The sequence below is a fragment of the Petromyzon marinus genome, chromosome 26 (assembly GCF_048934315.1).
Source record: "Petromyzon marinus isolate PM22_M1 ecotype Great Lakes invasive population chromosome 26, UKy_Petmar_22M1.pri1.0, whole genome shotgun sequence".
Taxonomy (NCBI): domain Eukaryota; kingdom Metazoa; phylum Chordata; class Hyperoartia; order Petromyzontiformes; family Petromyzontidae; genus Petromyzon; species Petromyzon marinus.
In genome coordinates this window covers 12,544,650-12,559,410 of record NC_133692.1, presented here as the reverse complement: position 1 = coordinate 12,559,410, position 14,761 = coordinate 12,544,650, and the positions used below count along the sequence as shown (strand labels likewise).

The following is a 14,761-nucleotide window of genomic DNA, read 5'->3' as shown; positions in this document are numbered from 1 at the left end:
TTCTCCAATTCATTAAGGTTTCGAGGCTGACGTTTGTCAACTCGAACCTTCAGCTCGCTCCACAGATTTTCTATGGGATTAAGGTCTGGAGACTGGCTAGGCCACTCCAGGACCTTAATGTGCTTCTTCTTGAGCCACTCCTTTGTTGCCTTGGCCGTGTGTCTTGGGTCATTGTCATGCTGGAATACCCATCCACGACCCATTTTCAATGCCCTGGCTGAGGGAAGGAGGTTCTCACCCAAGATTTGACGGTACATGGCCCCGTCCATCGTCCCTTTGATGCGGTGAAGTTGTCCTGTCCCCTTAGCAGAAAAGCACCCCCAAAGCATGTCTCCACCTCCATGTTTGACGGTGGGGATGGTGTTCTTGGGGTGATAGGCAGCATTCCTCCTCCTCCAAACACGGCGAGTTGAGTTGATGCCAAAGAGCTCCATGTTGGTCTCATCTGACCACAACACTTTCACCCAGTTGTCCTCTGAATCATTCAGATGTTCATTGGCAAACTTCAGAGGGCATGTATATGTGCTTTCTTGAGCAGGGGGACCTTGTGGGCGCTGCAGGATTTCAGTCCTTCACGGCGTAGTGTGTTACCAATTGTTTTCTTGGTGACTATGGTCGCAGCTGCCTTGAGATTATTGACAAGATCCTCCCGTGTAGTTCTGGGCTGATTCCTCACTGTTTTCATGATCATTGCAACTCCACGAGGTGAGGTGTTGCATGGAACCGCAGGCCGAGGGAAATTGACAGTTCTTTTGTGTTTCTTCCATTTGCGAATAATCGCACAAACTGTTGTCACCTTCTCACCAAGCTGCTTGGCAATGGTCTTGTAACCCATTACAGCCTTGTTTAGGTCTACAATCTTGTCCCTGACATCCTTGGAGAGCTCTTTGGTCTTGGCCATGGTGGAGAGTTTGGAATCTGATTGATTGCTTCTGTGCACAGGTGTCTTTTAAACTGGTAACAAGCTGAGATTAGGAGCACTCCCTTTAAGAGTGTGCTCCTAATCTCAGCTCGTTACCTGTATAAAAGACACCTGGGAGCCAGAAATCTTTCTGATTGAGAGGGGGTCAAATACTTATTTCCCTCGTTAAAATGCAAATCCATTTATAACATTTTTGAGATGTGTTTTTCTGATTGTTGTTGTTATTCTGTCTCTCACTGTTCAAATAAACCTACCATTAAAATTTTAGACTGATCATTTCTTTGTCAGTAGGCAAACGTACAAAATCAGCAGGGGATCAAATACTTTTTTCCCTCACCGTACGTATATATGTATGCATGTTAAACTTCTTTCGCATCGTACATAGCCAAACGTGCTATTCGGAGGTGCGGGGAAGAACAATAAACTATGGCTCTATGTGTGCCTATGGATCTTTGCTGTGTGAGCCTATGGGTCTGCTGTGTGGGTCTATGGGTCTCTGTGTGAGTCTATTGGGCTCTGTGTGATGCGGGGTGAACGGCAACAATCTCGCGAGGTTATTTGATAGCGCAGCGCGACGTGTGATTACCCTTTTGGCCATTCGAGAGGAAGGGCAGGGCAGGCGCGTGGCCCTGTGCGGGAGACGAGGGTGCCGCACACCCAGGGGTCCACGTGCCCGAGCCTCAAGCCCGTACAGCTTGTCGCTGGCCACGCGGGGCAAATGTGTGGCTGTCGTTGACATGCCCTTGAGCGATTTATTTCACCGATGTAAAATTACATTTTTCCGATGGAGAGTGGGAGCAGTCGTGTTCGTCGTAACTTTATCTTGCGTCAGTCGTTTCTGGTTCATTTGTCGCGGCATTCTGCATGCATCGGTCAATCCGACCATTGCGTTGTTTCCATGTCTTGGTTCGAAGCTTTCGTGACTGCAGGAATTACTCTTTGTTATTTTCGGTAAAGTCACGTATAAATAAGAAATAATAAAATAACATAATAGCATACGACGTTTCGGTTGCAACACAAGCAGCCATCATCAGGTACAGAAGAGCTAAATTTACGAGAGAGGGGAAACACATAACCCCAGATGTATGTACAGACACTCAAGTAGGGGGAACTAACACAGACACAACAGGGGACACAGAGAGACAAGTATACCCAACAGACAGGGTTTAGCAAAATTTGGAAACCAAATAAAGCAACACAGACTGTCGGTCAAAACACAATTAACGCATAGTCCGGTTGATTAAGCTATTTCAAAGATTGCTAAATTATTTATTATTTATACTGACTTTACCGAAAAAAACAAAGAGTAATTCCTGCAGTCACGAAACCTTCTAACCAAGTCTTGAACCCGCCTCTACGGGGAGGTATAAGGTCTGTATCTTTGTGTCTGTCTTTGTGTTGTCTTGTGTTGTCTCTGCTTGTGTATCTGCCTTTCTGTCTTGGCTTTGATTTGTGTCTCTGTGCTGTCTCTGCCTGTGTTTAGCTTTTGGTGCTCCCGAGTGTTTGCTGCCATGCCCCACTTTGCTCCATGCATACCTCATGCTAATATGTCCCATTGTCTCTCAGCCTTACCTTCTCTGCCTATTTAAGGCGACTTCACTGTGTACTTGTCCCCTGTGCTGGTTCGCTCTACTTGAATGTCTATGTGTGTGTATGCGGTCTGTATTTTAAATTTCATACTTAACTTGCAATTTAGCAATCTTTGAAATAGCTTAATCAACCGGACTATGCGTTAATTGTGTTTTGACCGACAGTCTGTGTTCCTTTATATGGTTTCCAAATTTTGCTAAACCCTGTCTGTTGGGTATACTTGTCTCTCTGTGTCCCCTGTTGTGTCTGTGTTAGTTCCCCCTACTTGGGTGTCTGTATATACATCTGGGGTTATGTGTTTCCCCTCTCTCGTAAATTTAGCTCTTCTGTACCTGATGATGGCTGCTTGTGTTGCAACCGAAACGTCGTACGCTATTATGTTATTTTATTATTTCTTATTTATACGTGACTTTACCGAAAAAAACAAAGAGTTGTTTCCATGTGTTTCTCCATATTAAGACATGCGCTTACTAAAATACAACATGATAATAATGTACATTTATAAGGCGCATTTCATCCGTTGATCCCAATGCGTCATGTATGGAAAGCAGGAAATAAACAGAACCTGCAGGGTAAACGGCCAGAGCTATGGGGGTGGGGGTCAAAGGCCAGTTTAAAGAGTTGAGTTTTCAAGGCAGACTTAAATATAAACCTGCAGCTACTTGCTGCAGATTTAGAGATAAACTGGCAGGACAAGTCTTACGATTGAGATGGACTCAACATCCTTATCAACTCGTACCGCTGGTCTCATCCCGAGCGCTCGGTCTCATGGCGTCTGGAGAGTTGCTTCACGGATGATTGATGTTGCACACACGTGGCAGGAGAAGCTGCGATCGTGCACGCCACTCAACAGGGGAATTATGTCTTTGGGCATTCACGGCCCCCACACTGCGAGCGCGATTGCTGTCTCTAAACAGCACTTCGAGTTTCAGAGGCATTACCCACAACAACAACAAAAACCATATGCGCCCCTTACAAACGTTGTAGCTTAGCAACTTGTCCAGTTGTGCAAATGCATTCTTTACATATATATTTTTAAAAGTAAAAACGTAAAGCGACTCTCTTGCTCAGCTGGTAACCTTTCCATCTGCTAATTTATAAAAACATATATCGGTGATTATATTCTCAACTGCTGTCATATCTGCAGTAATTTAATGGAAACTATATATCTTTAAAACAATCCATTGTCTAAGTATGACAATGGATGAGGATATATTGGCGAATTCTCATCATCTTTCTCTAAAAATATAAACATATACATAGTTATTTGAATAAAATTAATATGAACCTTATGGCGGTACCCCAGGGTACCATAGTACCCCGGCTCTCACATAATGTCCGTGATGCAGTCATTTTTAGTCTGTTGATGGTCGGCGATGCGGCAATCGACTCATCTCGACGAGCTGTACACGATGCACCACTACGGTGCGTACGAGCGTTCAGGGTTTCAGCACAATCGTCCTCGCTGCATTTCGACATCGCGGAGTGTGGCACTGATTTCGGATTGATTGCTACCCCAGTCACGGAGTCGTCCCCCCCCCCCCGTGTGTCCCAGAAATAAAATATTTAATTGCCTCGGTCATTTTGTATTATTTGGTACCCCGGGGTACTGCCATAAGAATATATTTAGTAGAACCCCTCTTAACGACGGTAATTGGTTCCACAAACCCGGTCGTTAAGTGATTTGGTCCTTAAGCGGGTACAGGAAATACACGTTAAAGTCTGAATTCGTTCTGATAGCATCGAAAAATACCCCCTTTTCACCCAAAAAGTACTTTATAATATTTTAAAATTCATATTATTACATAAAGTTACCAACAACATTATAAACACACAATATTAAAATAAACACGATTAATAAATGCAAGAATTACTATTTATTGTACCTACAACAGCCCGTTGTTAACAGGGGAATGGTTGGTAAGCAAACACATTGGAGGCCCGTCGTTAAGCGATTAGTCGTTAGTAGGGGTGGTCGTTAAGAGGGGTTCTATTGAACACTACTATACACTAAACTATACACTACACTATTATACACTACATTATACACTACACATTGGACTCTATGGAGGCCCGTCATTAAGCGATTAGTCGTTAGCAGGGGTGGCCGTTAAGAGGGGTTCTATTTTATTGTGTAACTGTATATTAATAGTGGCCTTTGACCACCTCCAATGTTTTGGGCAGCAGAGGGGCACAGCAGCAGAATAAACTGGCGCACTGTACTTCCATGCTCCCACGTCTTGTGCTCTCCACGTTCACCAACCCGCGCTGATCAGCGTGGTGAAGTATGGTGAAGTAACCCACAGACCCAGCGAGAGTCGGGAAGCCCTCGCTTTACAGGACTTAAATGTGAAACTAATAATTATTTATGTTTCATTATGTTAAAGACGGATAATTAAATAGCACACGGTGCCCTATTATTTAAAAAGATATCCACGAATCGCAGTGAAATGTTGATTCATTTAAATTCAAGAGGAAATTCACTCCTTTGGTTTTCATTTAAAGGTGCCACGGTGGCGAGATGTTAACGACCTCGCCAGGTATGCAGGAGGTCGTGGGTTCGAACCCGACCCTGATGCCTGCTGTATATTTGGAGTTTGCGTGTCTCTCTCCCCGTGTCCGCGTGGATTTTTCTCCAGGTCCTCCAGTTTTTCCCTCCCCATTTATTTGGCTGCTACTACAAATTTCCACACGATAAGCCACTTCGCTGAGCCATCATTTGTGATAGCCAGGTCGCTAATGAAAAAAAGAGCTACGTAGCTCAGTGGGACTTACTTAGTCAAATAAAAAATAGATTAGTTTTAGTTTTAGAGTCCCTTACAACCTTTGTCACGCAGGGCTTCATATAAACAATACAGACATACCTATGAAACAGAACTCGGGCGAAGCGACGTTCTTATAACGTTCAAAATGGGCACAGGAACGCGGACTGTGGACCCTTTAAGAAGGTTTAATACAACTGAGCACGTTTACTTGTTCGCTGTGCGATGTTCAATAATGCACTCAAGATGATTGAGAAGCAGCAGCAGTAGCCCATGTTTGGTCTCCGTGCCTACCAACGTGCCAGATATATTATTACCTGCAGCGGTGCACGTTGCACCACTTATCCACGCCTGTGGTAAACTGCTGTACTACAACGTGGCACGCTCAGCAGATTGAGTGACAGCCCTGTGTCTTGACCCGCTTGGTGCTTCTGCTCTGAATTTTTATACGGCGAGAGAGAGAGACCCGGGTGCTTGGAGACAAACTGGTCTCAGCGATGCCGTTTCCATTGTGTGCATTACGGTCACGTGTGTATATTGTCCGGCTCTATCAGTGTCACATCATGGCAACGTGATATAGGGGAGGAGGAGGTAGTGGAAGCAATGGAGCAGCAACAGGACGCTCTTTGAAGATTAAATGGAATGCTGCGACCGGCGCTTTTAGGGATAATAAAACTGATGGAGGCAATTAGAATAAACTGACGGCGTGTGCGTGGGCATGGGAAAGCATTCGTGCGAGCTTCAAGATGAGTGATTCATTGCAGAACATCAGTTAAAAATGTACGAGCGTGGTCTTAATCCGTGATCACCTTTAAGCTGAACATTAATGGCACGACAGTGGACTAATAATGTTTTCGTCGTATTGTTAAATTTAATCGTTGATTAAAACAGAGTCCTTTGTCCCCCTGTGTTGGTAAGACACGAAAGCTCAGCGCCAGTCGCCTATGCGCTATGAAAAATGGCAATCGCCCCAAAACGTCGCACCTCATATTTTTTTCCTTTAAGGCCGCAGTGTTAACTGGCGAATGTATTGAGTGTTAATTTATTTTGTTATTTGTGATTGTACACCACTGCCAACGCAGCAGCAGCAGTAGCAGCTTCAATATCAGAGTATTTATTTATACTGGATGAATCCGATGAGCTGTGAAGTTCTTTTTTCACAGGTGTCCAGTAGGGGCACAGGGTAAGAACGTTACAACAACAAATATTACAAGAACACTATAGTAGTGGAAAGTACAAGAAAGGTAAACAAATCACCCAAACAGAAACGAATGAAACTAAACCATCCCCATCCTACCAGGCAAAGCCCACTGAGGTATTCACTTGTTTTTCAAAAGCGACCTGGCCACAAATGATAGCTCAACAAAGTAGCTTATCTCGTGGAAATTTATAGCAGCAAAATAATCTATTACATTCCGGATTTAAAATGTTGAGTGCAATAACTATCAAATAACTCGCAAATAACTAGCAGAATTACGAATCGCCTCTCAGTGACACACACGTGTGTGCGTTGAATCTTCGTGCAAAAGTTATGCGCGCACGCACGCACGCACCAAAGCAGCGCTGCAATCCTGCCAACGTGAGTTGGGTGGCGCATCGAGGCTACTGAGAGTGCAGGAGGCTCGTGGTGCGCTGCGATTTGAACATCGCAGCCTCGCGTTGACTGTACTGGCCAAGGCTGACACACACAAAAACCCCCATCGGTGGTAAAGCGAGTGATGCTCTGAACTACAGTCTGCGATCCCATGAACGGGGACCACTGCACTTACCGGCGTGATTAAAGCTCAGGAAGGCCCCGAATGTGCGACACGGGCGTGGCAAGACAGCCCCTCATTCAACGGCGGACTGGCAGAGAGAAGCAAAATGATTGTTGCCGTACGTTCCCTTAAAATGTTCCGTTTCAATATTTGCAGTTGCGTGGACACTTTGCGGTTAGCTCCATAAACACGTGGCGTGTATTTAAATGTGATCTTAACCGGTCCTTGGTCACCCCTCACCAACCAACCCAGATTGGTGAAGTATAGTCACCCCCTCCCCCCCCTGAAATGGATTAACACCAGTGCTTAGATAATTATTCAATCGGTTAAGCGTAAATGAGGTGATATGTATTACCGGCCTAATCTTAGGCATCCCATACGTTCAGCATCAACGTGCGTTCCAGTTGAATATATTATTATGCCCGCGCGCCAAATTCGTTTTTTCCATTATAGATCGTCCACTAGCAATCACGCAATGTGCGGGGCCGCATTCCCACATGGGTCGCGCATTGATTGAGATTCAGCAGACTCGCTAAAAAGATAACGTATTCCAATTTTAGCCGGTTAATAGACTTACGAGCGCAGCTTATTGTAAGTAAAAAAAAATGCTCGTCTCTGTAGTTACCCGCCGCATGATTGTGAAGTCGTGAAGATGAACCCGCGTTGCGCACGCCCACGTGACGCGCGAGCGACCGGTGATATTTTTGTAACGCGGATTCGCCACGCCGCTGCCTCGCCGTGACCAGCGCGATGCGATTTGGTGCCCGCTACACGCGGGCTGCACGTAATGCGAAGCAAGCCCCCCACCCCGCCGCTCCCCCCCCCCCCGTTATTGATTGCGCCGTTTGAATGTCGGCAGCGAAACGCAGTCAAAAAATTTTGATTTACAGTTTTGAAACGTACAATAGAACGGGGGGGGGGGGGGGGGGTTAGCGCCGGTGATTAGCGCCGAAGCGCCACAAAGTCCGGGCACGGCTAACATCAGTGACGAATTTTATCTGAACCAATTCTGTCCCCCCGCCTCCCCACCTCACCCCTCCCCACCCCTTCACTAAGCCGCAATTCCCACCATGGTGAAGTGTGCGTAAAAAAAACACCTTCACTTCATCCAGCTGTGGATTGTCCAAAGGGTTACAAATCATATATGTTATGCGACTGTTCATTACGGCGTACTTTGCGCCCTGTACGTGTCACCACCCGAAAGTGAAAGAGGCAACTCACACTTCTCATGGATAGAGAGAGATGAGGGGGGGGGGACAATGTCAAATACCCACATCAGGGATTGCCATATATTCAAATTGACCGATCCCCGTGTGCGCGCAGCAGTTGTGATGCATCCAAACGTAGACGTCACGAGCGAGACAGCGGGAGGAGGGCTTGAAACAAACAAACAAAGCAATTGTCAGGGTCATCCGGCTGACAAGGCGATTCATTGAGGTTTGCTTTTCGGTTGCTATTCGCGCTTTTCCCCAGTTGGCCGCACCATTCTAAAGTGCGCGTGGCCGGGTCCTCTGCAGCAGGCTCCCCTGCAAGCAGAATACTGATGGCACATTCTCCACCAGGAGGTGTTTCTAAGGCAGACGAGATGCGCAGCACCGCACGCCGCCGTGTGCACCTGTTCTCCGCTCTCCGTGGCTGAGAAGAGAGAGAGAGAGCGGTGCCGTTGCTGTGACAGACAGACAGAAGATAAAAAAAAACCCGCATAGGCTGCTTTTACTTCGGAAGCGCGATGCAGCGAGGAGCACAGGGAGCCTGCCGCATTAACAGTCGCGCGCGCGCGAAATCGTGAGATGAGCGGACGAGGCTCCGTCTATTCATGCGGCACTCCTGAATCCCGTTCGGAATTGTGGAGGCGCCAGAATGCGATCGATGGTCGTTGTCGCTGCCGTGTGGTGAAAACTGGGTTCCTCGGGAGAAGAAGAAAAAACATTACAAAGGCCGATCGCGTTTTTTGGACAAAGAGGCTCGCTTTACTCGCTGTCACGTCCTCTGGATGGACGTGAAATATTGACCTGCGTTAATAAATCGGAAACCCCTTTACCATCATCCAAACAACGCGTTTGGGTATATTTACAACAACAACAATTTCGGAAATTCTCGACGCCAGGGCATTTATTTCTCTTCAGTCATTAGGGGGAGGGGGCTGGTGGTGGGGGGAGGAAACAAACTGAAGCCGGGAGAAGAATAAGCGGCGATCGCGCGAGAGAGAGGAGGAGAGGGGGCGGGTGTCGAGTTCGCCGAGCGCTGTCCGTGGTTCTGAAACTCCAATTACGTCTCGAGTTTGTCAACCCAGCGAGCGAGCGCGCGCGCCGTGTGGGCTCGAGATTAGCGGTGCGGGGGGGCGGTCAGCGTTCCATTCCAAGGCGGAGGAGCGGGCACTGTTCGGCCCCTTTGGCTGGGGGATGACAACTGAATCGACGGCGGAGTCTGCCGCGTGGAATATAATAGGTTCATGAGAAGAGGAAGAGAGGTTGGGCCGAGAGCAAGCATGGAGCTCAAATTCCCGTACAGGAAGACGGACTCAAAACGCCTGCGCAGATAATTTAGGCCGAAATTTTGCGCATCTTTATCGGTGTCCAGAGGAGGTCTTTCCTTTGCCCATCCTCGAAGGGAAAGCACATCGTCCTGCGCTCTTCCGGCGTGTTGGTAGGTGCACTCCTCTGCAAAGCGACACAATCCGCGCGCCTCTGTTTGTTAAACCGACTGATACGCACATGCACACATTAGCGGCGTGTTTTAATATAAGGCTGCATAATAATCATAATAATGAACAAGTGTCACCAAATTGAACTCGGCTTGTCCATTCGTGAAATCGAGGTGGCGTTTGATGGGTCCCATTGTTCACCGGCAGCAAATATGTTGCGCGCTATCTGCAGGAGCGATAAGCCGTGGTCACCCTTGACGTGCGTTCGCCGCTGAGGCCGCGGCGGGCGTGCAGGCGCCGTGCAGGCGCCGTGCGAGGCCACTCGGGAAGAGTTCTCGGCGCCCTGCAGGCTGCGCGAGCCCCGCGCGTTAAGCAGTGGCCACGCGCCGCGCTCACGAACATTGCATCTTCGCCTCCGCGATGATGACGTTCCGTGCCTTAAATAGGCACCGCGAAGCCGGACCTATTTGAATGTGTCTCTTCATTAGCCGCGCAGTCGTCATTTGTTTATTGTTGTTGTTGCAAAGAGGCAAACGCGACTGTGGTCTCCCTTGGGTGCTGGGGGACACGATGCGTAACTTTGAATTCGTGCGGCTATTATCGGAATGGCGAATTATGCCATTAAGCGCTGCTATTTCTCTCCCTCAAATTGACATACGAATGACGATTGCGTCATGCCCCTTAAATAGATAATATTGAAACAACTGTAAATAACATTTAAAAAAATGCACGATTTAAATGCAAAGCTAAACCGTAACGAGCTAAAGATTACGAATAACTTAATATGCATTCCTTTTGAGTTCATACAAAAAAAACCCAACATGATATTTTATTTACAGCCTCTTCCATTTTCTTTGGTTCTTTCGGTAAAGTCACGTAGAATGAGAATAAAATAATAAATTGATAAAATAAAATAACACAATAATATTTTATTCTCATTCTACGTGACTTTACCGAAAGAACCAAAGAAGATGAATCATTGCAGTCACGAAAGCTTTAAATCTAAATATAGCCTCTTCCATTCCCTTGTATTAAAACCATGCGTTAGCCTCGGGCTATTTATAATTTGTATTGAACCCATAACACACGTTACCTTTTGCCAAACTTGTTTGCCAAACAAGTAATGCACAGTGGCCTGTATTATAACAAGATGCTATCTTCCAGAACAATGCATTTCTAACGCGTATGCAATTTTAATATAACTGCGTCCATGTAGCTGCTGCTGCTATAGCACCACCTTGGATAAAATTCAGTTTTTGCTGGAACAACAGTTGCCCAGACATTAGATCCGAGCATTTAAACCCCAACTTCGACAGACCTAGCCGAGCATCCCTCTGCACTGATGTAAAACAAAACTAAAATAGCAGCACCTCCCGATCACCTCAATTTTCCGAGTGGGACATGAGCAACGATAAGTAAGGGGCCTTATGCGGATGTTGCAACTCGCGGCCACAGGCACAGTGGGGAGGGGTGTGGGAGATGTGCGTGCCGAGCCACGGTGCTGGCGAAGCGTTCTTGAGGCGGGCGCTCGGGCTGACGGTCTCCCGGGATGCGCAGCGCGGCCCGCACGCGCCCTCTGTCGGACCTTCCCCCGCTTCTCTCAATCGAAAACTCATGCCGTGCCCCCCACACTCCGCTACACCCCCTCCCCCGCCACAATTGCATCGTTCACTTGAGCGTGTAACATACGGCTCGGTCATCTCTTAGTCTTCCCACACTTTTTGTATTATTTTTCCAGTTAAGGCCCCCAACTGAGCTAATAATAGCTCTTTTTCAGAAGCGACCTGGCTACACATGATAGCGCTATACGAAGTGGCTTATCGTCGTGTGGAAAATGTATAGCGGCAAATTGCTCTAAACGAACGCATGTTTCTAAATGTGTAAAGGGGAAAAAACCGGAGGACCCGGAGAAAAATCCACGCGACGAGAGAGAGACGCAAACTCCAAATATACAACAAGGCGTCAAGGTCGGGATCGAACCGACGACGTCCTGCATACCAGGCGATTACTTTAGTTGACAGTGCTGTGCGTCCTAATGCAGAGGTTGGTGGCTACCACACCGCCTTGCTCAAATCCCCGTTGTGTGAAGCGGGGAATCTGGTGGGGAAGATCGGATCCTCCCTCTCCTATGCTCCGTGCGTGCTCCCTTCAGCTCGCATTGTGTCGCGCCCACTCCCCGCATTCAGATGCGCATGCTAACTCCTCGTGGTAATCGGTATTTTAGGATACACGTGTGTTCCCAAGTTACGCGCGTGATAAATTATTGCATTTTAAAGGGCCAATTAAAAACGCGTAGCTTACTTTGTCTCGCTCTCTGTCTCACTACGGCATAAACGCAATTGCTATACCAACAACAACAAAATCGAGATGCAAATATTTGGCAGCGTTCTTGAGTGGGATGATTCTTTTCAAGGATGTATTTTAATGAATCGATTTCCCACCCGCCTATGCGCGCATACAAACCTTGCAGGTGATGACTCATTCCCAACAGGGTTGGTTTACTATTGTAACCTTTTTTGACCTACAGGCAGCATGCACGCGACAATATAGCGATTACAATCGCCCTACACAACGCAGCCGCCTGCAAATAGTATGTACATCCATCGGCCAGCGCAAAAAGATACGTAATAGAATGATTGCATTACAGACTTCTCAAAGTTGAATTATGGGCGATATGTCAGCGTGTCCGGCGGAGTGACCTGAGATTGCCTAGGGCCAGCGTGAGACCGGGGAAGGGAACCCACTCTCACGCCCGTGAAATGCGTGAGAACGGGAACTGCCACCGTGAGAGGTTGGGTTGGCATGCTGAATGTGCGAGGTTCGAGATTGGCTCCGGTGCTTCATCACAGTATTATGATGATGTATCCGGGCAAGCAGCGTCGCGGATACAAATAGCCATGCTATTCTACTCTTATGATGGCAGCAATATATATGTATTCTCAGGAGATGAATGCCAATGTCGAGTTCTGATAGCCAAGAAGAGAGGGCTTCGAGAGTACGCGTAGTTCTCCCCCCACCCTCCTCACCCTCCTCCCCCTCCTTTTTCTCCTCCTCCTTTTTCTACTCCTCCTCTTTCGACTCCTCCGTTGAAGCAGTGTAGACTACTACAGTGGTTTCCTCTGTGGTCCATAGATTTTGGTTGCATGGCCACAATCGCACGAATACTGCCACAGCTTTGCTGTCCTTGGCCAACGGAGAGCTCGCTCTCTCTCTTTCACAGATGGCACTGTGCTGCTTTAGCATGGGCACTCGCGACCTCGTCGGATGCCTCCTCCACCTCCTCCTCCTCACCCAGCTGCTACTGCTGCCGCCGCCGGTAGCGGAGAGCGCAGCGGGGGACCCCGGCGCTAAAGGGAGCGACCACCCCGTGGTGAATGTCGCGGTGGTGTTCGGGGGTACCTCGTACCTCCTTTTCACCAAGGGCGCCGCCGACAGGAAGGAGCTGCCGAGCCTGCCCATCTCGGTCAACGTCATCACGTCGGTCATCAACGACACGAATCCCGTGAGCATCATGGTGGAGCTGTGCGACCTCATCGCCCGCAAGAAGGTGCACGGGATCCTGTTCGGAGATGACACCCACCAGGAGGCCATCGGCCAAGTCCTGGATGTCTTCTCCTCCCAGACGGCCATCCCCATCCTGGGCATCTACGGAGGGTCGTCGGTGGTCATGAGCAACAAGGTAAGAGGGCGCTCCAATGACCCTCTCCTTCGTACGTGTGTATATGTTGAACTTCTTTCGCACCATACGTAACCAACCGTGCCTCTACAGGCGCTCCGGCACATACGCGCATGGGGGCAGTATGGGCTGTCACCCACCCATTTGGCAGACTGAGGGAGGGGGGGACAGAAGTACATTCAACTCTATTCCAAGTGTGGTGTAGGGTGGATTGAAAAAAAGGACACGGTATATTGGGAAGAAAAAAATATAATACTACGTAACGTATTGCCGTGCATAAAAAATACACAATATACTGCATAATGGTATTCTGCAGCATTCAATGCGCATTGTGTGGTACGTAAAAAGTAATGTCATGCATTTAAACTGTACATTAAAACGTTGCGCTCGAATCGCTGATAGCATGGCGTAAATCGTCGTCAGTTCGACGGGAAAGTTATGCCACGTGGCGCGTCGACGTGGATTTAGTGAGCACGGGGGGCACTGATTGGCTCTCAAGACCACGTGCTCTCACCGTGCATGCAGAATGGAGTGGTGTCCATCAAAATAGCATACACATGGCTCTTTTTCTGCCCCTCTATTTTATGTAATTTGGCCCGGGATGTTCTGTTTTCTAACCGGTATAAATACCGGCCTATACTGCCCAGATTAAACATTGCTTTAAGTCCCTCAATACGAGTCACCATGGATTGAGGCCAGTTCAGAATCAGACTATATTTTAGACTGGAGGAGGAATCTGATGAGCTATGAAGCTCTTTTGTCCCCCACAAATGTCCAGTATAGGGGGCGGATCAGCAACAACAACAAAATTGTAATCAATTATAATCCTACAAGGGTAGGATAAAGACAAATTTAAGCAGGTTGCTAACCAACAACAAACTAATTGTGAATAGAGCGTGGAAGTACAAATTGCACTCGTACATAAATTCCGAGTGCAAGCTTGTGCATGGCAGCAAAACATCAACAACAACAACTATCCAAGACGGCACCAAGACAACAAAACACAGCCCCTCGATAACATTGCATTTTACAATTGAACCATCGATATCATGGGTAAAGGTTCCCAGTTTCAAGTCACAGTTGCAAATGTGCCTTTATCTGGCATCAATATCCGATGTAAGGATATTATTCGAAGGAATAGATTTACGAGGTTAAGGATTAGGAAACAAGGTTGTTACAAAAAGTTGGTGCTGTAAAGGCAACACGTTTTTTTATCACCTTTTCCAATTCTTGTTCTATGGATAGTTAAAAGGCAATTACACGGACTTCTTAGGTTGAGTTAGCTTTAACCGTAAATAGCGTGAAAAATCTGTAATATGTTAAATTAAAACACAAAGTGCACTATTCATGTAATGTATTGGTGAATAAGCCTTAGTGCGAGAAAGTAACCCAAAATAGTAATTAGTGTCG

At 47.3% G+C, this 14,761-nt stretch overlaps 1 protein-coding gene across 1 annotated transcript in view; it reads left to right on the top strand.

The window, feature by feature from the left end:
- Positions 1-8,158: 8,158 nt before the first annotated feature.
- The window catches only part of LOC116946279 (glutamate receptor ionotropic, NMDA 2C-like), a 287,976-nt gene continuing 281,373 nt past the window's right edge, over positions 8,159-14,761 (top strand). Inside the window, exons 1-2 of the mRNA XM_032961325.2 lie at positions 8,159-9,677; positions 12,896-13,354. Of these exons, the coding sequence (XP_032817216.2) occupies positions 12,896-13,354 (459 nt within the window). The 5' untranslated portion in view covers positions 8,159-9,677. The remainder of the gene's footprint in view (positions 9,678-12,895; positions 13,355-14,761) is intronic.